The sequence below is a fragment of the Cyprinus carpio genome, unplaced genomic scaffold (assembly GCF_018340385.1).
Source record: "Cyprinus carpio isolate SPL01 unplaced genomic scaffold, ASM1834038v1 S000000168, whole genome shotgun sequence".
NCBI classification, from domain to species: domain Eukaryota; kingdom Metazoa; phylum Chordata; class Actinopteri; order Cypriniformes; family Cyprinidae; genus Cyprinus; species Cyprinus carpio.
The window spans coordinates 1086546-1112750 of NW_024872919.1; the positions used below are offsets into that span (position 1 = coordinate 1086546).

The 26205-nt window shown below is 37.9% G+C and overlaps 1 protein-coding gene and 2 long non-coding RNA genes across 3 annotated transcripts; 2 read left to right on the forward strand and 1 right to left on the reverse strand.

The window, feature by feature from the left end:
• Positions 1-3545: 3545 nt before the first annotated feature.
• Positions 3546-4460, reverse strand: LOC122142803. Its single transcript, XR_006158792.1, has 3 exons — positions 4272-4460; positions 4090-4147; positions 3546-3996 (listed from the first exon to the last, which is right to left on the reverse strand). It is a non-coding gene; the product is annotated as an uncharacterized LOC122142803 (long non-coding RNA).
• Positions 4461-11885: 7425 nt separating this feature from the next.
• LOC122142804 lies at positions 11886-17075 on the forward strand. The gene is made up of 3 exons (XR_006158793.1): positions 11886-12036; positions 16569-16642; positions 16834-17075. It is a non-coding gene; the product is annotated as an uncharacterized LOC122142804 (long non-coding RNA).
• A 1995-nt stretch (positions 17076-19070) lies between these two features.
• On the forward strand, positions 19071-25459 carry LOC109091294 (protein NLRC3-like). Its single transcript, XM_042753866.1, has 3 exons — positions 19071-19937; positions 25005-25178; positions 25292-25459. The coding sequence occupies exons 1-2, from the start codon at positions 19071-19073 to the stop codon at positions 25017-25019; spliced, it is 882 nt and encodes a 293-aa protein (XP_042609800.1). The 3' UTR covers positions 25020-25178; positions 25292-25459.
• Positions 25460-26205: the final 746 nt, after the last annotated feature.

The window sequence follows — 26205 nt, forward strand, 5'->3', positions numbered from 1 at the left end:
AATTTAAATATGTAATGTCATAATTATAAAGTTTTGCAAATTTACATATGTAATTGTTGCATAAAGCTATAAATTAATAAGCGTTTATTGATTAAAAAAAAAACTATTTAATGTGTTTTCATTTACAATAGCATGAACCACGAGTAGTTTTTTTTAAATAAAAAATCGACTAGTAGAAATCAGTATGCAACCCCTATACTGTACAACATTAATTAGTTTTTCGTTTTTGGTTATTTTTAGGTTTAATGGTTTTGGTGTTGAATTAAATAAAATATAATATGTAGGGTATTAAATTAGAAAATTATAAACTTTTAAGATTTTAGGAAGTGAAGTGCTGGTCTTGCACATCCTTTCCCGTAACAAAATTGAAAGTTAAGCCAAGATGGATAAACAGCTGATCATAGCTGTACAAGGATAGCAATTTTTTAAATGAATTTATTAGCAGAGCTACTGCAAGGGATTTTTAGTGCTGGAAATCCATTTATTCTTTGCTGAAACTTCTGCGTCTTCATGGAGGTCATGGTTGCTTAGCAACAGCAGACGCCAATGGAGCGCAAGCATAGAGCGCAGGCTACAGAGTGCCTTTGGAAAAAAGGAGAAAGCGGCTCGCCTAGCATTTTCCACACGTTTTCAGTTGCGACATGCAAATGTGGTTTTGTTTTGAAGGAGAATTTTTTTTTTTTGCCGGACTCGGTCGAGACCAACGAGAACATTTGGCGAGTCCGAGACAAGTCCGAGTGCAAACACCAACGAGTCAGAGACAAGTCCGATACGATAGAAAACCGAGACCGGACTCGAGTACTACAGCCCTACCTCATTTGTAAGTCGCTTTGGATAAAAGCGTCTGCTAAATGACTAAATGTAAATGTAAATACTATATACAGTATATATGGGTGATTCTCACGAAATCTTAGTTTCAGAGATTTCATATATGACATTTTAAAGAATGTTTCTACCAGCAAATTTCCTTTTTAAGCATTAAGAGCCAGGTCTGAAGTGTCGGTGACCATAAATGTAAAAAAGTTTTACCGACAATTTAATACCTTTTTGAACATAATTTCCAACACATGTCCTTAAAAATCTCTCTGTCATGTCCTAAAAACACTCTGAAAACATCAGTGCCATAGGGAAAACTAATACATTTTTAAGAAAGGGTTATTAACAGTCATGCACAGTTACTTGAAACTCTGAAATAAAATATATATTTTTATAATAACATTTTTATTTGATTTTCAATGATTTCTCTCATTACCGCAACACCTTCTGCAATTTGCAGCCTACTTTTTTTGAATTTGCATAACACCTCATTTTTAGGACTCCTAAATTTTTGTATTTAGAGTGTTTCACAAAGTGTTTTTATGTAAAAAATCAGCTCTTAAATCTGTGAAAAGTTAGTGGTAGTCAAGAGGACTCCTAAATCACAAAGACCAAATCATAAACAATCCTAAAATGGCTGTTTCCACAGCAATCCGCATCTGAACATAAATGTTTTAGAAACATTTCACAATAGTTTTCCTTAAATTTAATTACGTCCTCCTTTTTATGCACAAGTTGGGCAAGAAGTAACAGCTATTCTTGAGCCCAGTTTGGATTTCTTTTACCTTTGTACTAAGTCTTACTGTCATATCAGCCATAATATTTCTAGTCTGTTAATTAAAAGGCTGCTTATACCCAACTATGAAAAAGCGGGCTCGATCTTGCCAATTTTGTTGTGTATGGATACCACTGAAAGGGTGTGGTCGTTTTAGTTTCCATGGCATTATAAGGTGGAGAGCTAATTAACGATCAGATATTATTAAATATATATATATATATATATATATATATATATATATATATATATATATATATGGCTACATGTTTTGTGTATTTGTTTTTTTTTTTTTTTGGTGTAAAGTAATATGGGAATACATTAATTTCTGTATTGTTCTTTCATCTAGGTAAACAGCTTCCTCTCCAGGGCAGCTCTTGTCACTAAATACTAAGTGCTCCTGTAGCTCACGTGGTAGAGCATTGGGGTTCGATCCCCGGGAACACATGATAGCCTGAATGCACTGTAAGTCGCTTTGGATAAAAGCGTCTGCTAAATGCATAGATTTAATTTAATTTAAATTAATTTAATTTAATTTAATTTAATTTACATTTACATTTACATTTAATTTACTTTACTTTACTTTACTTTACTTTACTTTAATTTAATTTAATTTAAATACATGACAAAGGCAGGTTGGTATGACACATTACAAACCATACACTGTGATGAGGTATTTCTGACTTCTAAAATGTAATTTTCCTGTTCTCCTCTCACTAAAGTAATTGTTGTATTAAGTCATGTCTAACTCCAATGGTATTTCCCATTTAAATTGATCCAATCACGCATGCAGATTTATTTTTTCAATCAGGGAGAGAGAATATGCTCACTCAACAGGCCATGGGGTTGAACAAAAATAAGACAGCGAACCTTCACAAAGTCTTGGCCAACAGATACATCAAAGTAAGGACATTTTGCAATGTTCCTCTTGCCTGACACAACATACATTTTAACAACAAACAGCGTAGCTGGAGTCTGGCCATCTGTAATAAGCTCATTCATACATTGATTTCTAAACTTTAGATGAAGGAATTTCTTGATCCTGGTATTGGCTGAAAGCTTGCATGATTTTTTTATTTTTGTGTGATTTAAAGATCTCCAAGAGGGAAAAGCTGGAAGCTGCCAGCTTCAGTGATTTCCGCAAGAAGAAGGGCATCACTGAACAAACAGCACAGCAGTGGGTGTGTGATGTTCAGGAGTGGGCAGTCACAGGTCAATCATGCACAGTGCTCGGACTTTTCAGAAATACAACTGTTAATTACTTTGTTCAGATTTGAACTACATAAGGTGATCAGAAATTTTAAAGTGAAACTATCGCTTGACTGTGTTACCTGTTCAGAGCCAGGGAGCACAGCACAACAGGGAGCAACAGAGGATCTCAGAGCTGAGATAGAAAGTATCATAGTGGCCCTGCTACGCAAGAAGCAGGACCTCTATCGTCAGCATGGTTGGTTGACAGATATTTAAATGGCTCAATGCAAATGCAAACAAACAAAAACTCTGTTTTCCTTGTGTGGCTGTGTTAGTAGATCAACTTACACTAGTAAGGCCCGTACTCAAGACCCCAATTTTGAAGCCTCCCCGATAACAGGCTTCCAACTAAATGAAAAGGACAAGCAGAGACCAAACCACAAGCTACAATTTTATTTCTCAATTAAAACAACTTGAGCTCAACATCAATAAAAAAAAAACACGTTAATCAATGTGAATGAATCAGCCCAATGGGCATCGTTAGTCAGTTCACATAGGTCAACCACCCTTGCACTGGGCAAACACACACGAAGAAAGGAAATCTAATACACAAAGAACAGTTCACAAAAACAGATAGACTTAACAAGGAGGTTTCTTTCTTTGGAATTATGTCTTGACATAACACATTTCACTGCTCCATAATAAAACAAAATACAAAAAAAAACACTTCAAACCAATCAAAACCAAAAATACAATAAATTTAAACCCACTCCACATCAACCAAATAAACCAAAACCAGAAAGAACAAAAATAAATAAACCACAATCTCAACTACGTAATGGAGCAGCATCAATGTGAAACAAGACAAAGAAATACAACCAACCCAAATAATATAAACGAAATAAATTGGTTAATAAACAAAACCTAATAAATAAAATACAATGAAGCAACTTGAACTGAAACAAAGTCAATTTCAATCAAACTCCATTGCACACACACTTAAACAAAATACACAAAAACAAACAAACACGATGGAGTTACCAGCGAACACCAGGTGGCGCCAGAATCAAAGGCCACGGTCTTACAGCGCATCCAATGCGAACGTTATACAGGCGACAGCGAAGACGTTCAGTGCAATCGCGTGCGCACACAAATTCTGCGTCCCAAAATTGGAAACGGCATTTAAGCCACAGCAAAGCAGCAGCTAGCAACTTCTGTAAAACAAATAAAGATGTTTTCATTTACTTCCTCCCCACTCCTCTCCCATTTTAAAAATCACAAATAGGGGAAGGGAAAAATAAAATTACCTTTGACGTGCATAACACTCACATGCTCACTAGCAATGCCCGAACGTAACCGACTAATCTAAAATTACACCAAACAAGCACATTAAATCAAGCATGTGAATTACGTTAAATTCCCACAAACACCCATATTCGAAGTCTATAATTCCCTTCCATGTATAATTCTCCAGCTGAACAAAACCTACCTTTACCGAGGAGTGAAGGAGATACAAGACCTACGCAAACAGGTCACATCGATACAAAGTCATGAGGAAATTACATCTCACCTGTGTCTATATAGCTACGTGATTACCTGACGTACCCACCCACCTTATGCAATCAGTGCGCCATTTTTAAAGGGGCCATGCAGACTTATTAAAGGGGCAATCCCACTACAATCATGATTACATGAAGTAAAAATCTGTTTTCCTTGTATAGCAACCAGACCAGACAAAGAAAGAGAAGAAAAATAAGAGAATTTAAAAACAAACTAAGACAAAAGATCTGGCTCTACAATGCTATTGCCGAGGATACGACTGATGAGTAATTGGCCTCCAATTTGACAGAGGACTACATCCTGCCTTGGGAGAGAAGTGAGGATGGTATGGTAGCCTATCTTGACATGTTCTCTAAAATGTATGCCTATATGACTATGGTATAGCAACGAAAAACTCTCTCTCTCTATCTATATGTGTATGTTTGGGTTTGTAACTTAATCCTGAATACTAAATCACTTTTTCATATTTCCATCAATTCCCTCTACCCAAAGGACACTCCTTCAGATTAAAACGGTCTGTTTTTGACCAAACAATGCTAATTAGACGCCTTGAGGAGGAGCAGAGCATCCTGGTGAAGGAGATGTCTCAGCACATCACGTCTCTCCGGAAGGAGATAAAGGCAGTGGATAAGCTTAAAGAGAACATCAGAATGGGCTGTAAGTCAAATTCAGATTTTTTTTCCCTCACTAAAATAGTCCCTTTTCTACTGCTCAGCTCGTCTCAACTTGACTACAGTAATTTCCTGTGTATTAGCCGCATTGTGTATAAGCCGCAGGACAGTGTTTTATGCAAGTTAAAAGAAACAAAACCATATTAATTCCATATTAACTGCTCCCGTGTATTAACCTCATAGCTGAAGAAATTTTGCAAAATCAATGTTTAAGCCGCGGCTAATAGTTGGGAAATTACGGTACTCCGTTTAGTTACAGACGTTTTGTTTACCACTGCATAAAAGTACCATTTAATGTAACTGGTTGCTATAGCGACACTGAAGTAAACTACCCTAGCATCACCAACATGGAAAAGATGGTAACAGCAATGACTATAGCAGATAAAATCAACAGCATTCTGTATTCATCACAATACAGACACGTTTTTGGGGATATGGCAATATTTACTCTTATCAGCCATCCTGTCATGCTAACACTGACAGATAGCTGCTGAGGGCATGCTCAGAACGTTAACATTATGATGCTAGTGATAACAATGACCACTCAGCAATCTCCAATATTTACATATCATCGTTGGAACCTCAACAGAGGTGCAACCAAAAGTGGTAGGTACAGAGTGTTAAAAAGTCGAGTTGAGCTGGTACCAGTCTGGAAAAGAGCAACAAGTTTTGTTTTGTTTTTTCCAACTGCCATCACACCCATATTAGTCATACTCCACCCTCACACTTTGTTTGCCCTATCCTCACCTCAACGCAGCCCCCCCCCATCACACACAGTCACAGCCCTTAGCCCCAAACCCCAACCCCCCCAGTAACTATATGACAATTAAATGTCCTTGTATCCCTTGTTTAAGATTTCATGCAACAAACAACCAAATGTTTCTGTCTATGTGGGTCTACATGCTATGATTTTGGAACAATACTTGTAATTCTTATGTTTATGTATGTTATGTTTATGTATGTTACAGATTTTGGTGACATGTCAGAGGATCCTCATGCGGAGGCCCTCCATACTGGAGAGTTTATTACAAAATGCTGTGAGCACTTATTTTGCTATAGTTGACAAACTCCAGATACAGGACAGAGAATGCAGTACGGACACTGATGACGAGTATGACCTTAGTAGTCCAGAGTCAGAAGATTAGGAAAGAGACCACTCTATGTTTGTTTTGTTTTGTTTTTTAAAATCTGTCAACTTTCAGTGTTTCCTTTTTTTTTTTAGCAGTGGGGGCACTGACCAACCGACCACCGAGCCTCATTAGCCGGTTGAAACCAGTTAACCGATTAGTTTAAAATATGCTACGCTATTTGAAATAACAGCCATTTTGAGCCGCGCCTGCAATTTCGCAACTCTGTCGCATCTCTCTGGCGCTCTGCCAGTGCCTCCCGCTCACACAAACACACTGTCCCGGCCCCGAACTTCCACTCAGGTCACTTTTTTTTTAAATCCCATACAGCGCGAAACATGAGTCCCGCAAACACGGCGCCAAGGAGGTTGTATGTAAATGTAACTTGGTTGTGCCATCCCAAAGAAGCACAAAGTCACTTTTACGGACTTTTAAATTAACTGTTCCTCCTGGTGGAATAACCTGCCCAAATCAATCCAAGCAGTTGAGTCCTTAGCCATCTTTAAGAATCGGCTCCTTAAAACACATCTCTTCCATCTTTATTTGACCCTCTAACTTTTTCACTCACTATTCTAATTCTATTTTAAAAAAAAAATTTAAAAAAAAAATCTTACTACCTTTTTAATATTTTTGTATTCTATCTATTTTCTTTTCATTTATTATACAATTATAAAAAAAGACCTCTAACACTAGCTTGCTCTATTCTTTTTCTATTCTATCTGTTTTCTTTTTATTTATTATATTATTTAAAAGCCCTTGCTACGTATACTGTGTTTAGGCTAACTGAGACTTGATGTTGCTATATGCTTATCATTGCTCTTTTGTTGTTTTTGATTGCTTCCATTGTCCTCATTTGTAAGTCGCTTTGGATAAAAGCGTCTGCTAAATGACTAAATGTAAATGTAAATGTAAATGTAATCGGAGGACAAATGGCTCCTTACTTTCGAAATGGTTTGGGTACAAGGTGATCGCGTTGAAAATAAAGGTGTTTGTCTAGCGTTAGAAGCTCATTTGAAACATTGCTGCGGCTCATTTAAGAAAATGACAGCTCCGAAGAGACGCCACTTTAGTTTGAGGTAGTGCTAACAATAATAAAGAAAGATGATGATGATCATAACCTTATCTGTTACCACTGAAATGTAGTTGTGAGCGTGAACCCAAACCCATTTTTTTTTTCTAATAACATCTCCAGCCTAAACAGCTAACACAGGAATTATGACCTGTATTTTGTAATTCATGCCTGTAATTAATTCATTCTCCATCTCTAATTACTGCCTCTCTCTCAAGCACTATGTAAAACATATTCATATTTTTCTATACAGCTGTATATATATATAGAGTAAATAATAAAGTGGCGTGACATACAGCCAAGTATGGTGACCCATACTCGGAATTAATGCTCTGCATTTAACCCATCCAAAGTGCACACACACAGCAGTGAACACACACACACACCGTGAACACACACCCGGAGCAGTGGGCAAAAATCCGTACATAAATCTTATGTTCCAGATTCATATACATTATATAATTTATTGTTAAGTCTTATTTAAATGTGTCTGTTCTCATGTCAGATATGTATGCATGTATGTACCAAGAGCTTCTTAAGAAAAAAAAAAATCTTGGTGAATAAAGCTGATACTGATTCTGAAATTAAAAAAAATCTGAAGGTGGCTCAACATCACCAGTGAACAGTTCCTCTGTCAGAGTAAGTGTTGATGCCCATATGTATATAAATACCACTGACCGCAGCAAACTACTAAAAAAACACACATGCGACCACACTGAAGTGTGCTATCAGAGAGCACACATACACGGTCTGTTAATTCAAGCACTTTTCAATGACTTTCAAGTATTTCACACAACTATTAACAGCATGCTCTAAAAATTATTTAAATGTTTTTTGTTTGTTTGTTTTTTTATGGGATGACCAAAATATACTTTGTGGGAAACAAACACTTATGTTAAATTAAAAAAGACATCAAAACAGCAGAGGAGCACTTATTGGCTTATTAGTCATTCATTTCCACTTTTTGCTTTGATATTTTATAATGGTGGTTTTACAATTTCAAAATATAAATCAAGAAATCAAATTTTGTCAAAGTTTTGCACTTTTTTGATTATGAGATCAGAAAAGTCAAAGTGCTTCTGAATACTGAACTCTGAATAATCACTGAAGTTGTTGGTCAGTTCCACATATTACTACAGAAGAATAATGGTACATTTAATAAGAGTAGAATATATTAATTTTCTATATAAAAATTGGATTTTGCACATCGGTTTTTCCTTCAATTTTAATAATTAGTTAATGCTTAGAACCAGTTAAGCTGAAAAAACTATGATGCATTAGTAATATAGCTTTATATGATTATTTTTCAAAGAAATCTGTGAAATGCTTATAGATTGTTAAAAGTTGTTTTCTTAATTATATTTTTATTCATTTTTTTTTCATTGTTCAAAGACAGACAAACAGATACAGCCTTACAGAGATAAACAAACAACTATACAATAAAAGAAAAAATAATACAGTGCAGAAAATATCAAGAATAGAGTATTAGGAGAGGTTTTTGTGTCTGGTGTGGACAGCCAAATTGTTTTTCACTGGAATCTTGTCGCGTTGCATCTAGTTAGGACACGGTGTCAGGCTGAATGGTTCTAAGAACGATAAGGAACTGGTGCAGTTACATTTCCACTTGAGCTTGGTACACCACGGCACGATTACAAACCTTTCTCAGGTTGAACTCCCAAGAAAAAACACCCCAAACATTCAATGGCAAAAGAATGCAATAGAATTTTATTGCCATGTCAAGATTCGTAAGGGCCATTTTACCTCACCTAGTTTGCATGATAGGACTAGGTGTTATGATCTCAATATTCAGAACCATTTAGCCACACCATAGAACATTTTCTCCTTCGCTGTGAGCAGAACACAGCGAGATGCAGCAATTGTTATGCTTTGATTTTGGTTCAGCAAGAATCCGGGATCATGGCCTAATCCATGTCTGTGGTTCTTGCCTCAATACAAAATAATCAGTCCTACAATTGCTTTATGCGTGACTGGGGAACAATAAGAAAAGCACTAGTATGGTAAGATGGAAAGATAAAGATGGTACAATTCTTCACTGCAGTCATCGGGTGGGGATCCTTGACGTTTTGATGATATGTTATGCTGTACATGATGTGTACTTATCTTTCATGGATGTTGCAAGTGATCAGATCCAAGTTTCTGTGTGAATTTTAGCCTGGGTGAAAGATGCCTTTTGTTGAGGCGATGTTACCAATAACCTTTGTATGTTTTTTCCACCAATGCAACACATCATCAGTTGACTGACTATCCTCCGCTGGACATGTCCTCTGATGCCCAACTCCTTAATCAGCCTTATAGTGGAACTAGCCACAAAGCCCCTGCAGCCCACTTCCACCAGGTATACTTTCACTGTCCAGCCCTGCTCCTCTGCCTCAGCTGCCAAGTTGGCATATCGCAGTTTCTTCCTTTCAAATGCCTCGTTAATGGCCTCTTCCCAAGGGACAGCCGTGTTGTGCTTTAACTTCAAACAGAACTACAGTACACATTGTAGAACATAACGCAGAACTTTGAACAATCAAAACTGATTAATCGTTGATTAAAACCTCTTTAAGAAGCTTTTGGCACGAATTAACCAGAGTGCAGTCAGGACAGTTTAAAATTTGCAGATGTCCTGGTCAGACAATGGACAGGAGTACTAATCCCATATTTCATTTTCATCAAGTCATACAACTGTTCTCTGATTTCAGAGTTATGGTTTATTTACAGAGAGTTGTCAAGTTGTCTCTCACCAGAGGGAATCCATTTGAGAGTTGAGTCACTCTCCCATTCTTTACTGAACCTAACTCTCATTTTACATTTATATTTGAGACAATTTATAAGTGATCACTTATGCAGCTACAAGTTCAAATTTGGTCCCTTGTTGCGCTATAACCCTTCACTTATGACTCATCATATATCACCGACACAAGACGGCATATTGATTGACTGGTCTGCCTCACCTGACACTGATAGGTTAAACTGAACCAATGGGATTAAAGAAAAAATGCATTGCACTGCACATTATTTTTTTTTTATAATTAATGTACATATGTTCAAATGTATTAAAATAACATGACCAAACAAAAAAAGTGAATAAAAATCCTGCTTGTTGTTTAAAAGAAACTTTGTCCACCCACCCAATGCATTTTTCTCCAGTTTAACTTTATAGAAATAAGCCCAATCTGGCAACACTGTTCCTGGTTGTGTGTTTCAGTGTCTGTAAAGTCACAGAAACGTCCACTAGATGTCAGTGTTAGACAGACACTCTGAGAACACAGGCGAAGCAATGACTCATCAGAAAATCACAATTACTAATACACTTGTACTGTGAGGCTGAAAACTGTGTCCAGATTTAAAGTTTATTCATTCCCCATCAATGATTTCACTTTGTGTATCATGAAATATTTAGTCACTTCAATGATAAATAGGGATGTTCGTTGTTCTTTTCTTACAAAAATGGATGGACTCACATGTTTTCCAACATTTGATCAAAGTTTGGAGTCTCAGATTATCTTCCATCTCCTCACAGCATCTGTCCTCAAGCACATGTTTCTCGTTTTGTGGGTTTGTTGTTTTGGTATTTATCTGTTCAGAAGTGTCAGTTATGAAAACGTGCTAAACTCTCTAATAACAGAAGTGATGATAATTAACTAGAGATGAAATGAATGATAATTTGGTGTCTAGACTATTACTGGAACAGATACTGTCTGTAATGATTGTGATGTGAAATGTTTTTTTGTCAAATCAATGACATGCAACATTAAATAGTTAAACTGGTCAATTTGTGAAATACAATTTCAGCCGATATAATATATTTTCTTGCACATCCTCAGGGTTTGGGACTCTCTGACAATAAAACTCATTCATCTAGTACATTGCATAACAACATGTTCCTTTTTATTTATTTTTTTTATTTTTTTTGTCCACAACCTCGATAAGTAGTAAGGTCTGTAGTGCAGCTTAGATGTGTTATTTTTGATTCACAAAATTGCAAAAGTCTGTTCTGCAGTGTTGATATTGTTTTCAATCAATTTAATTACTTATTAATTGTTTACTAATGATATGAACATGATTTATGATATGACATGACATTTTTGGTTAAAATCAATGATAAGTTAAAAAGGATATTTAACTTATCATTACTATATAGTGTTACTAAAAATTTGATCAGAACAGTCTCTAGTCACTCCCACAATCAAACTGTAAAAACTATGAAGATGAGATAATTTTTTCATCACAACTTGTTTGGGAACCATGCTGTAAAAACCGAAAGTGAAAGCAGATTTCAGCTCTGGTCACACTAGACTTTTCGTTCCATTGACTTCCATTCATACGCATGTGAATGCGTCAGACCGGAAACACAAGCCTGTGCAAAGATATTTTGCATTTGCGTTTGCTGAACTCTGACCTGCGAATTCATGTCACGTGAATGCATGAGACCAACAGAATGACTTCTCAGTACAGAAGTGGAGGAATTGCTAATTTTAGCAGAGTCGCATCATCCTGCTTTATACAACTCAACTTTAAAAGATTACAAAAATCAAGTGATGTCATATCCTGCTCCCGCGCCTTTTTCGCGGCACCATCCATTTCGAATTACACATGCTCAAAGTCTAGTGTGACCTTTGCTTTACACGTGCACTGATTTTTCTCCCTCTTTTTTCATTTAAAAATCACTAAACCCTCCTCTTTATTTGCTCATGTGGGAATTGATATGTGTGTGATGGAAAACCAAGGAGATTTTGAGACCTTGTCTAGAAGCCGAACATTTTGATCAAAGCATTTCGGCCAGTTTTGGGCTGTGGAGCACAAAGGCACTTCCATAATAATGTAAGTAAGCTTAAAAAGCACTCAAGAAACATTATTATTACAAGATAAAGATTGTAAAATGATTCACTCTTATGTTCTGTAAATTCTTTTTCAAACTTTAATTCACACTGATCATTTTATCAAATATATTAAAGTAGCCTACTGTTGTCACTCCATAGGTTTTAAAGGTTGTAATAAGGCTGTTTTTATAATATAAGTCATATTAAATTTAATAAATGTATTTTAGTCATAGATCACTCAATCATTGCCTTTCTTAATTAATGTAAGAAGAATATCTCACCTTTCTGTTCGTGTAATCTTGAGCCAGAAACTTCCCTACATTTATTTCCTGGAACAAAATGAATATCTGCTTATATTTCCACAAATCAACATAAATATGCTAATAGGCACATCAGAGTATCATGTATAAAACTTAGATTTTATCCTAAAAATGGGCATACACAGAAAAGATAGATTTAGCATTTTCAGATTTGTAAAACCATATGTTCACCAAAACCTGTGCAAAATTCCCTTCAGAAATCCTAGTCAGCAGAAGATTGTGTTTATATGCATCTCCACCCTGTCTCGTCCCTGAAATAACCAGATATGGAGCTTACAGTGCTTAGTTTATTATGAATAACCTCATCTGCATACAATTTCCATATACTTCCATGTGTATCCATGTGATACTTTTAACGGTACATGGAAATATGAGGCAGACTGTAAATATCACATCACAATTGCTAAAAATCATTTAGTATCATTGCCTTGTTTTATGATAAAAATATCCAAACAGGCATAAAATATTTGCCTGAGAAGTAATATTGTGTAAAATACTTAGAGAAGAATTATTCTCATTCATATAATCAGACCTATTCAAACTGATCAATGGACTGTTCAGCCACCTAACAAGACCGTCAGTGTCTGTCATTGTACCGTCTACAGTATGTTACTTACCCATTAACTAGTGAACTACAGAAACTTAATTACTGATGAGTGATTTGGGCTTGAGGTTGAGTGATATAATGAGAATGATATAAAAATGAATGTAAACATGCAGAGTTGATCTTTTGCCATTTTAAACAGACGGAAACAATTCTTTACAATACAGATATCTTTAATTGTTTAGATACTGTTTAACCCTTTTGCGCTCCTCATTTGGGAGTCACAGTCATGGTATTCATGGTCAAAAGCGACCGGACATCTGAAATGTAACTTTTTTCCCCCCAGTAAAATCAATGTAATATATTTTTATTCAGTAATATTTTTTATTTTGTATTTTGAGAGAATTTTATGGTACTAATGAATTCTTTCCCCGCCAGCATTTTGAAAAAAAGTAGCCAACCACCACCAGCAATTTTGATGATTTTCACTAAAATTCGATGGCCTACAGTATATTTTGCTATATGAATATTTTTTAATATGCAATACACGAAAATAAAGATCAAAGCCTCTACTTTTAAACTTTTTAATTTTTTTCACTCTAAAATGATGGTCTAAGGTTCTACTTTTAAACAAACAAAAAACAAAATCAGTTTTATTCTATCTTAAAGCAGATAATATTCAGAACAATTATCAAAGCATAAATCCAGTAAATGGCTTCCATCAATACCTCCAAAGCTTGCACAGACATATACCACTTCCTGGATCATCATTTTACTCCGTAACATTATGCAGTTTTCATTTATATGCTGTCTATTGCTGATGATCGCATTATTTATCATATGCATCTGTTTACATAAGAGATTGCTAGTTTTTCTAGTGTTTTTGTTTGGGAGGTTTTGTACTTGTTCAGAAGTTGTGTAATAGCGCCCCGAGTGTATAACAGTGAAAACACAAAAAAGCCGTAAAAAATTGTCTTTGGCAGGGAAGCGTTGTCTTCTAAATGATGAGATAACTTGTGAATGGCAGGGAAATAGTTAATATTTATGCAATAATCATGAAAACATTCCATTGAAATCAAATTTTTCACAATTATTTTTCAATTAATGCAGTTTTTAAAATAGAGAATAGGCCTTTCAAATATTTTTTTTTTAATGCAGATTAGTGCTGCCTGGTGAGAGCAAAGAAAGAAAAACATGTAATTTAATGGGGTAACCACTACAGGCCTGTATAGCACTCTATAGAAAGGCTTGTGAATTCCCTAGTTGTTTTTAGACATAATTGCTTACTGTTTTTTTTATATTTAGTTGTGGACTTGAATGTACTGTATATTAAGACATTCTCAAAGACTACTTTTTTTGTCAAGGTTTAATGTTTTTTAGTGGTGGGCATAGATTAATTTTTTTAATCTAGATTAATATGTCTCATTTGAATTCCGCTGAAGGCATTCAAATTATGTTCAATAAGGTGTAATTGTAAGTACTGATAGAGCTGTGCTGCACTCAAACATAGTAGTTTGACGACGACTCTTCCCCTGCGCTACATTGCTTGGCCCGGAATCTTCCACATTAGCTGAGGGATGCTTTGCGTTTAGGTGGTACTTGAGACTGGAAGAACTCCTACAGTAAACTAATTCTGCATTGCACAAGTTGCAAACAACCTTACGCCTGTTTCACACATACTCCGTCTGCAGTGCGTATGCGTTGCATATTTTTTTTTTTTTTACGCATCCATGTTAACGGATTCCAGCGTTCACGCGGTTGCGCTCCATCAGTGCGTTCCAGGAGCAGTGCGTCTGCAGCACGTATCGTTTACGTACCGAGTCTATTTTTGCTGTGCTGCATGCGCTGAATTAAAATTAAAATGACAGCGCATTGTTTGCGGTAATAATTAACATGGATTGACACGGAAATGCAGTAATTTCACAAATAAATGTATATTAATTAAAGCCTACCGTGTTTTCACACACAACACATGGGTTTTGGCTAGGTTTAAAACAAGAAAAAGAGCACCTTTAGATAAAGCGAGGCAATATGATATAGGCCTATGCACTTTTATGGAAGCAGAAAAACAAAGTTCATTAAGAACCGTGCGATTGCTTGTAATAAAGATTTAAATGCAAAAAGGCACGAGAGTCGACTGTTTCTGTCAGTGGTGCTTTAATTTAAAATATTTGCGATATCCCAACAAGAAAAGTGGGCTAATTGTTGTGTTTAAATGTTTTGCCGCTTGCTTGAGCAGCTTATTATACAAACCTAGAAGTCAAATGCATGAATATGTTGTTTATATTTATTAAGTTTAAACTAATGTCTATGATTATGAAAGATTGTTACAGTTCTGTGATAAGAGGAATTTTTTTTTTTACATGGTTTGAAATATAGAATAATGAACAAATGTTGTGTTTGTGGACTAAACAGCTGTGGATCAGTAGCGGACTGCAAATGTGCCCTGTGTGAAAGCACAATGAGTCCGTGCTGTTTCTGCACCACATACTCATGTGTTGAATAAGAATTGGTGAGTGATTATGTGTGAAACGCAGGCGTGAATCTTGTCGAGTTTTTTTGGGGAAGCTTGGTAATTTCACAGTAGGCATACACACAGGTTCGAAGACTCGTTCTCGCCCCCTACAGTGCAATTCGTCTAGGTATACATCCGCGCTAAACTATCACGATGAAAGTCATCATAGCTAGCGTAGTATAGACCCAGCTCCCAACCCAACTTTGAGAATAGATTAACGGCGATATTTTGTTTTATCGCCCGATAAGAGTCTCACGTTAACGCAGCACGTTAACGCCAATTATGGCCCACCACTAATTTTTTTGTTTTTGTTTGAAATGTTGATCTGAAATGTCAGTTTTTGCATTATTACTACTACAGTCAAACCTGAACACAGAGAAAGTATTTTGTTACAAAAAGCATTCAAATTCTATAAAAATGTAACCAAAATTAACAGGGATGCTTTATCAGAGTTTTATCCTTTGAGTCTGATCTGATTTCTGCTTCTTATTTCAGACTTCTGACTCATTTTGGATGTATGGTTATTCAATTTGAGTGTGTTTTATTGTGCATGTGTGTGTTTGTGTGTCTGTGAGTGTGTGTAAGTGAGTATGTGTTGATGTTTTAGAGTGTAACCGCTTCCTTGCGGTCCACATTTTTACTGCATTGTGGTTGAATTATTATTTTATTTGTACATATTTGCTGTGTTACAGTCACACCAGTTTATAGGTGTTTGTGTGTATAAGTGCGCGTGTGTGAGTGAGTATGTCTGTTTTGCACTCTTGATGTTTTAGAGGTTCAACCCTTCATTGCTGAGTACTTTTTTTTCTGCATCGTGGCTGATCTGTAGATTATGCACACAAAAATTCTCTGAATTGTTGTGTTTTTGTCCATTTCCTATTCATTTCCTATGGTCTGTCATTTTTGACTGAACAAGAATGTGACTATTTTTTTTGGATAACTTTTTTTTTTTGAATTTAGTCTGTTTGAGTCATGGACTCAATTTTTTTCTGTATTCACATTCCAAGTGCCATAAAAGTCACCAAGGTTCATACCATTGATTTTTAAAAATTCTAAACTTCTCCGGTCCGTTAACTTCTTCACTACTCCAGAAATGACAGAAGACCGCAGAATGGCTAATTACTGTCATTTTTGTGATTGTCTCTTCCATCTAGAGTCAGTGGTGGAGATCAAACATCATGGATGAGACACATACATCTGGAGATGAATATTTTTTTCCAGGATTCAGGTACTTTGAGTAAAAACATTAAAGCTTTTATGCTGTAGAAAAACATGCATTTTTGTATATGTTTTTATAAATTTAACATTTACTGAAAACAATAAAACCATAAAGGCTCCTCAAATAATTTTCATATAAATACCTTCTGAGGTATATTAAGATGATTATCATCATAACGTATTGAATCTGTTCTGTTTTAGTTCAGTTCATCAGAAAAGATCAGAAGCAGAGTCCACCTGTGTGTCTATGAAGAGTAATGCGTCTATAATGGAGCCAATAAATTTTAACAGTGGAGATTCACGGCCTGAACTCAGGTATAACATGTGTATAAAAATATGAATATAGCATGACTCCTAATATTGTCATATATTATTACAGTTAAGTTCACAGGTTATTTTTCATAAACAGTATATAAAATGATTATAAAATGCTCTTTAAAATGAATTTAATACTGATAAAATTAATTATTTGTGTGTGATCGAGAGCATCCTGACCAGTTGTATCACAGTCTGGTATGGAAACTGCTCAGTTGCTGACCGCAAGGCACTGCAGAGGGTGGTGAAAACCGCCCAATGCATCACAGGGGTGACACTTCCTGCTATTGAGGACATCCAGAGAAAATGATGTCTACGTCGAGCTCCCAGCATTCTTAAGGACTCCTCTCACCCTGACCACAGACTGTTTAACCTCCTGCCCTCTCGGAGATGCTTCAGGAGCCTCCGGACAAGGACCAGCAGACTTAGGAACAGCTTTTTTCCCTACAACTGTCTCCTTACTGAACTCTGCCTTCTGCCCCCCCACAACACCCCCCACACAGACTCCTTACCCATCTTCATCAGTACATCTGATTTACAAACAAGCAAAAAACTGTTCACTTGTTATTACTTGCACTAATGTCTGTTTATTCAGAATACTGAGTAATCCATTTGCACACTGAAATATTTTCTATGCACTTTTACTGTTCATTGCACTAGTGTAAATGATGTTCATATGTTCATAGTTTCTGCTTATAGTGTACATACACTTATACATAATCCATCTGTATAGTAGTTCATAGTACACCTATCTGTATATTATGCTGATAGTATTTAAAATCTGTAAATTATGTCCATAATACTGCCTTTTTGGTATATTTATTGTACATTTGTAACATATTGTAGACACTGTATATTCTGTACTTACTTAGCTTCTGGTTAGATGCTAACTGCATTTCGTTGCCTTGTACCTTACATGTGCAATGACAATAAAGTTTAATCTAATGAATGTATAGTTGATTATTTGTTACATACAGTCATTTAAAGAATGAACTTCAATCTCTCTTTGTTTTAGTTCAGTTCATCAGAAGAGATCAGAACCAGAGTGCAGCTGTGTGTCTGTGAAGAGTGACGCGTCTATGAATCAGCCATTAGATTTTAAGAGTGAAGATACACAACCTGATCTCAGGTATAACATTTCTGTAAGAGATTTGATTTTTAGATATGATACAGATATGAAACTTTTTATTTTACAGACATGAGGTCCTCATCACATTTAGATCAAATCTGCTGAAGAAGTTTGTGTGTCTGTATGAGGGAACAGCGACGCAGGGAAACCCAACACTCCTGAATGAGATCTACACAGAGCTCTACATCACAGAGAGTGAGAGTGGAGAGATCAGTAATGAGCATGAGGTGAGACAGATTGAGACACAATCCAGGAGAGCAGCAACAGAGGACACAGCTATCAAATGCAATGACATCTTTAGACCTTTACCTGGACAAGACAAAGCCATCAGAACTGTGCTGACAAAGGGAGTCGCTGGCATTGGAAAAAAAAACAGTCTCTGTGCAGACAGTTCATCCTGGACTGGGCTGAAGGGAAAGAGAATCAGGACGTCCAGCTCATATTTCCACTTCCTTTCAGAGAAATCAATCTGATAAAGAACAAAAAACACTCAGTCTTTCAAATCTTCTTCATGCCTTTTTTCCCTGACACTAAAGAAATGGAAATATCCAATGATGAATATAAAGTGTTGTTCATCTTTGATGGTCTGGATGAGTGTCGTCTGTCTCTGGACTTTAAGAGTGAAGTGAAACTGTGTAATATATCTGAATCAGCCTCAGTGGAAGTGCTACTGATGAACCTCATTGTGGGGAATCTGCTTCCCTCTGCTCTCATCTGGATCACCTCCAGACCAGCAGCAGCTGATCTCGTCCCCTCTGAGTGTGTCCATTGTGTGACAGAGGTACGAGGCTTCAATGAGCCACAGAAGGAGGAATACTTCAGGAAGAGAATCAGTGATCAGACTCTGGCCTATAAGATCATCTCACACCTGAAGTCATCAAGGAGCCTCTTCATCATGTGCCACATTCCAGTCTTCTGCTGGATCTCAGCCGCTGTTCTGGAGAAGATGTTGAGTCCAGCAGAGAGTGGAGAGATTCCCAAGTCTCTCACTCAAATGTACACACGCTTCCTGATCCTTCAGATCAACATCAAACATCAGAAGGACTATGAGAAGAAGGTGACAGATGAAGACATGATCCTCAAACTGGGGAAACTGGCTTTTCAGCAGCTTGTGAAAGGTAACCTGATCTTCTATAATGAAGACCTGAGAGAGTGTGGCATTGATGTGACAGAAGCATCAGTGTACTCAGGATTGTGCACTCAGATCTTCAGAGAGGAGTTGGGCTTGTATCAGGGGAAAGTCTTCTGCTTTGTTCATCTGAGCATTCAGGAACATCTAGCAGCTCTGTATGCACATTTCTCCTGTACAAACAAAAAAATCAATGTGTTTGGCGAACCGAAACAAAGTCTGTTGTCTAAGATTTTTAAATGGAAGAAATTTAATTCATTATCTGAGCTGCATCAGAGAGCTGTGGATGAGGCTTTACGGAGTAAGAATGGACATCTGGATCTTTTCGTGCATTTTCTTCTGGGTCTCTCAGTGAAGTCCAATCAGACTCTCTTACGGAAACTACTAACACAGACAAGAAGCTGCTCCTACAACATAAAGAATACAGTTCAGTGCATCAAACAGAAGATCAGAGAGAATCGCTCTTCAGAGAAATTCATCAATTTGTTCCACTGTCTGAACGAGCTGGGTGATGATTCACTGATGCAGGAGATCCATGATTATCTGAAATCTGGAAAAATAGGAAAAGCCAAACTCTCCTCTTCACAGTGGTCAGCTCTGGTTTATGTGTTGCTGACATCAGAGCAGAAGATGGATTTGTTTGATCTGAAACAGTTTATTCGAGCACAACATACAGCAGATGAAGTTCTTCAGAATCTGTTACCTGTGGTTAAAAGAATCCAGATCAGTTCGGTAAGTAACACTGAAAACCATCACTGACACTTTTCAAAATTTATGCACATTTATGATTTTAGCATGTGCTTTCTTACCAAAGAAACAAATTGGAGGAAATTTCACAGAATCATATTTCTGGCCGTGAGCAGGAGATGTGTGTGACCTTGATAGCAGATGTACATCACGTAGATGTCTGCATTTGAGCATCTGCAAGACGTATTTTTGAAAAATGTTTGCTTATCTGCAATACGTCTATAGGACGTTTCTGATCAGATGTCAAATAGACGTTTAGAAAATATCTTTAAGATGTTTATTATTTGGAATGTATGTAAAACTTTAACATCTTAAAGACGTCTATCAGAGGTTTGTACGCAGCAGATTTTTTTGCAGATGAAGCAATCTTTCACAGATATCTTGCAGATATACGTGTGCTGTCTGAGGACACATACTAAATCAGCTGAGGAGGTTTTTGTATGGTAACTTAACAAATTGATCGATACTTCACTCGTACTGCGTCTGTTAAGACACTATGGGAAAACTCCTTTTTCTCCGTATACTGAAAGCCTTTTTAATAAGGCAGTTTATCTGGACAGCCATTGGTTCGTGCAGTGAAATAAAAAACGAGCCTATGGCGACAAAGGCTGCCAGAGCCCGCCAGAATGGGCGGGGCATCTGGCTATATAAGCGGCACTTCACCATAGGTTCCTGAGATTTCTTCTCCTTCAGCGATGACGACGTTCTTTTTTGATCTAGGGTACTTGAAGCCTCTCGCTGTAGAATTGCCTTCCCAATGGATCAAGCTGAACCAGCGACCCTCTGCTCGGCTGATTATTCGCTTTTTCGCCGCCTTCAGTGTTGCTGCAGCAGCGGACCCAGCTGATCCCCTGCCGTCATCCTGCTAGCCTAAATGCTGCAGCAGCGGACCCAGCTGATCCCCTGCCGTAATTGTTGTGGTGTGTGTGTGGATAGTTTAGGGGATATTGGTTGTTGAAGAGGGGAATTTATTGCGTAACCTGTCTGGGCAGCCCCCACACAGAGACTGCACGATCACTGCTCTTCTCCACTCGAGGACTGCCTTCATTGAAGTCTGGGAGCTAAGCAACCGGGTCTGAGCGATCGCATGCCGACACAGAGCCTACATTTTCTCTTGGAACGATTATGTAGTGCCGGGACAACCTCTGTGAGTTTGGCCCTACTGCCTCCTGAGGAGCTTCCCTGCAAAATACTTGGACCCTCTGGGCCCCATTTGGTGCTTAAGGCAAGTTCAAGTATTAGTCGTTTCTCTAGCATAGCACAGTGGGTTTGTACTGGTCCCTCATAGCAGATGAATTATGAGTGAAGTATCAATAGGGAACGTACTCAGTTACTAACGTAACCTCGGTTCTCTGAGATATGGGAATGAGTACTGTGTTGCTGGCCGTGCTATGTACGGGTGCATCTTAATAAATTAGAATGTCGTGGAAAAGTTCATTTATTTCAGTAATTCAACTCAAACTTGTGTATTTAATAAATTCAATGCACACAGACTGAAGTAGTTTAAGTCTGTGTAACAATATAAAAACGTTCGTAATCACGGGAAGAAGGAGGCGGGAACCGGCGGACATTTAAATAAAACTTTGGTAGGAGGATGGAAACGGTAAAGATGTACAGCCCCTCGCGGATGACTGCCGTGCACAAACAAAATCAAAACACAAAATGGAACCCAGGCCTGGTAAATATGTAATCATTTACTGTCATAACTCCTCCCTTTATCCTTCCGGAGCTCCTCTGTGGGATTCGAGACTGGTGAGTGGCACAGGTGTCACTCATTTCCAATTACTCCACCGGCCTCACTCCGTTCCCACGGCTCTTGGCCCCGCCCCACTCATCACATACCCCCATCGCCCCTCGCAGGCCGGGGGGTACTCCTGAGACTGCGCTCTACTCCCCTCCAGGGGAACCGATCACGGTGGCCGCGGGTACCTGGGGGTAAGGACAGACAGACGAGGTAAGAGAAAAGGAGACGGAAGGATGAGGATCGACAGAGAGGGGAGAGAGGAGAAAAAAAAAATTCTTGTTCCAGTTCCCAGACACATTGCCGCTCGGCCCTCCATCAGCTGGGCGAACTATTCTGCTGTGCCTGGCAGCGGCACTGGATAGCCCTTGGTGGATGCCACGACACTCCTCCGCGCCCGGTGGACGGCAACGGCTTCTCCGGATTCGGGCCTGTTCCCTGCTCCTCCCCATCACGGTGGACGGCAGCAGGCTCCGGCCTCCAGGTGAATGGTGGCGACTCCTCCACTCCCTCACGGACGGCAGCCGTCCCTCCACATCTCGGGCGGCCGGTAGCAAGCTCATCCATCCCCCCCAGGCAACTCACTCCAGCCCGGGTTTCGGCACCAGTGTAACAATATACAAACGTTCGTAATCACGGGAAGAAGGAGGCGGGAACCGGCGAACATTCAAACAAAAACTTTAATAATAAAATAAACACAAGGTAGCACGACAGCCCCTCAAGGATGACTGCCATGCACAAACAAAACCAAAACACAAAATAAAACCCAGGCCTGGTCCTCTCTCCTCCTTCACTGTTGTTACTCCTCCCTTGAGATCCTTAGTGGCGCAGGTGTCGTGCATTTCCAATTACTCCACCGGCCTCGCTCCCTTCCCACGGCTCTCGGCCCCGCCCCACTCATTACAGTCTGGTTCTTTTAATTGTGATGATTTTGGGCCACATGTAACAAAAACCCACCAATTCACTAAATTAGAATACTTCATAAGACCAATAAAAAATAAACATTTTTAGTGAATTGCTGGCCTTCTGGAAAGTATGTTCATTTACTGTACATGTACTCAATACTTGGTAGGGACTCCTTTTGCTTTAATTACTGCCTCAATTTGGCGTGGCATGGAGGTGATCAGTTTGTGGCACTGCTGAGGTGGTATGGAAGCCCAGGTTTCTTTGATTGTGGGTTTGAGTTTATATGTATTTTTTGATCTCTTGTTTCTCATTTTCCTCTTGACAATACCTCATAGATTCTCTTTGGGGTTCAGGTCTGGTGAGTTTGCTGGCCAGTCAAGCACGCCAACACCATGGTCATTTAACCAACTTTTGGTGCTTTTGGCATTGTGGGCAGGTGCCAAATCCTGCTGGAAAATGGATCAGCATCTTCAAAAAGCTGGTCAGCCGAAGAAAGCATGCAGTGCTCCAAGATTTCTTGGTAAACGGGTGCAGTGACTTTGGTTTTCAAAAAACACAATGGACCAACACCAGCAGATGACATTGCACCCCAAATCATCACAGACTGTGGAAACTTAACAGTGGACTTCAAGCAACTTGGGTTATGAGCTTCTCCACCCCTCCTCCAGACTCTAGGACCTTGGTTTCCAAATGAAATACAAAACTTGCTCTCATCTGAAAAGAGGACTTTGGACCACTGGGCAACAGTCCATTTCTTCTTCTCCTTAACCCAGGTAAGACGCCTCAGGAGTGGCTTAACAAGAGGAATACAACAACTGTATCCAAATTCCTTGACACATCTGTGTGTGGTGGCTCTTGATGCTTTGACACCAGCCTCAGTCCATTCCTTTTGAAGTTCACTCAAATTCTTGAATCGATTTTGCTTGACAATCCTCACAAGGCTGCGGTTCTCTCGATTGGTTGTGCATCTTTTCCTTCCACACTTTTTCCTTCCACTCAACTTTCTGTTAGCATGCTTGGATACAGCACTCTGTGAACAGCCAGCTTTTTTGGCAATGAATGTTTATGGCTTAGCTTCCTTGTGAAGAGTGTCAATGATTGTCTTTTGGACAACTGTCAGATCAGCAGTCTTCCCCATGATTGTGTAGCCTAGTGAACCAAAACTGAGAGACCATTTTGAAGGTTCGGGAAACCTTTGCAGGTGTTTTGAGTTGATTAGCTGATTGGCATGCCACCATATTCTAATTTGTTTGGTGAATTGGTGGGTTTTTGTTAAATGTGAGCAAAATCATCACAATTAAATGAACCAAAGACTTAAACTACTTCATTCTGTGTGTATTGAATTTATTTAATACACAAGTTTCACAACTTGAGTTGAATTACTGAAATAAATTAACTTTTCCACGACATTCTAATTTATTGAGAAGCACTTGTAGCTGCATGACTCATCGTTGTTGCTTCAGTCAAAGTAACCTGAAGACCCTATGGTGAAGTGCCCTCTGATATAGCAAGATGCCCCGCCCATTCAGGCGGGTTTTGGTTGGGTTTGTCACCATAGGGTCATGCAGGTCTGCTGCTGAGCCACTGGTTCATTTTTTAATTCACTGCATGAACCAATAGTGCAGTTACACTGCGTTATTGAAAAGGCTTCAGTATAAAAATAAGATTTCCCATAGCGTCTTAGCAGACGCGGTACTCGTTCCCATATCTCAGGGAACCAAGGTTATGTTAGTAACCAAGTACATTTTTGTGTGGTTACTAAACCAGCTGAGGAGGTGTTTGTGTGGTTACTGAAGCAGCTAAGGATTGTTTAATTTCAGCAGGTGTCAGTTCATCATTCAAGTTCATTAATCTGTAAAGATTGGATTATTGTGGTGTCACAAATGAAGTTCATGCTGCTATATGTAAGGAATAACTGACAATGAGCTGTTAAATTATTAGAACAGTTCTTTTTGGTCCTCGAATCTGATTGGCTAAAATGTCTTTCCAGCCACATGTTACTCACCCAGTATCATCAAGGGAACTGTTTCATCACCAATTGTATGACTCCGCTTGCAGCATTTCTCACAGCAAGTGTCATGTTGGATGACCAAGCCTATTGCTGTTTCATAAGTAATACTATTTTAGTGTCACAGAATGTAGTTTTAAGAGTTTTGGGGCAAGAATTAAGTTTTTTAGACATCAAATATGTGCCTGTTATGGCTACATCAAAATTTGCTTTAATGTTTTCAGAGATGTGAGCTCCATTTTCTAAATAATAGCTAATACCCATAATATGTATTCACTTATTATTGAATTTACATCAACTGTGTCACTACAGTAAGGTTTTTACAAGTCATATGTCCTCCAGATTGTAAAGTTAACCTGATAAACACGTTAATATTGCTGTTTTGTTCTCCACACAGGGTATGTGGTTGTAATCTCACTGCTCAATCCTGTGAAAGATTGTCTTCAACTCTACAATCCTTAAACTCTCTCCTGAGAGAGCTGGACCTGAGTGACAGTGACCTGCAGGATTCTGGGGTGCAGTTGCTTTCTCATGGACTGAAGAGTCCAAACTGTCAACTGGAGATACTGAGGTTTGAGTTTCAAATACTTGATTGATTGATTTTTATTTTATTTTTATTTTTACTAAAAATCACACTGCTGAGATTTATTTTGCATCCAATTACTTTGTGTTTTTCTTTTTCAGACTTTCCAAACGTATTCTCACTGCTCAGTCTTGTGAAAGTTTGTCATCAGTTTTACAATCTCCAAACTCCATCCTGAGAGAGCTGGACCTCAGTAACAATGACCTGCAGGATTCAGGAATGAAGTTGCTTTCTGATGGACTGAAGAATCCAAATTGTCAGCTGCAGATACTGAGGTTTGAGTTTCCCACACTGGTAACACTTTTTAATAACGTTCAGTTGTAAGGCATTTATAAGTGATTAGTTAATGATGAACTAATCATTTACAAAATATAACTATGTGTTCATAAATGATTAACAAGTGATTTGTTGATATTTTAACCGTTTGTAGATTGAGTTATAAATTTACAAGTGATTAGATGATGATTAACTAATCACTTACGAAACATGACTATACATTTACAAATAATTAAGTTATATGCTAATGATTTACAAATCTGTCATAAGTTATCTTAAAAAAGCATATCATGAAATAATGAAACATATCCATAGTAGATGGTTAATAAGTTACTAATCAATATATTATTAATGACTTAAAATCATTGAAATGTCAACATTGTACAATTATCTCACAGTGTTTAAAAAATTCCATGTGTGTCAAAGTAGACATCTGTCTACACCCTCACCAGTCATCCCTTACATTGTAGTACACACTACATAGTATTCAAAACCTGTTAAGTAAACGGATGAATACATAATTTACAAAGTTTCTGCATCCCTTAATCTAAAGTGTAAACTACTCATCAGTAGTAAATGTTTAACTCGTCATTCGTAGATCTTTCATCCAAGTGTGTACGCACACACAACCTGTAACCAGCAGGTTTGTAAAACATTTACAACTGATGAGTACTTTACACTTTAGATTAGGGGATGCAGAAAGCTTTGTAAATGTTAAAATATTAAAATATCACTTATT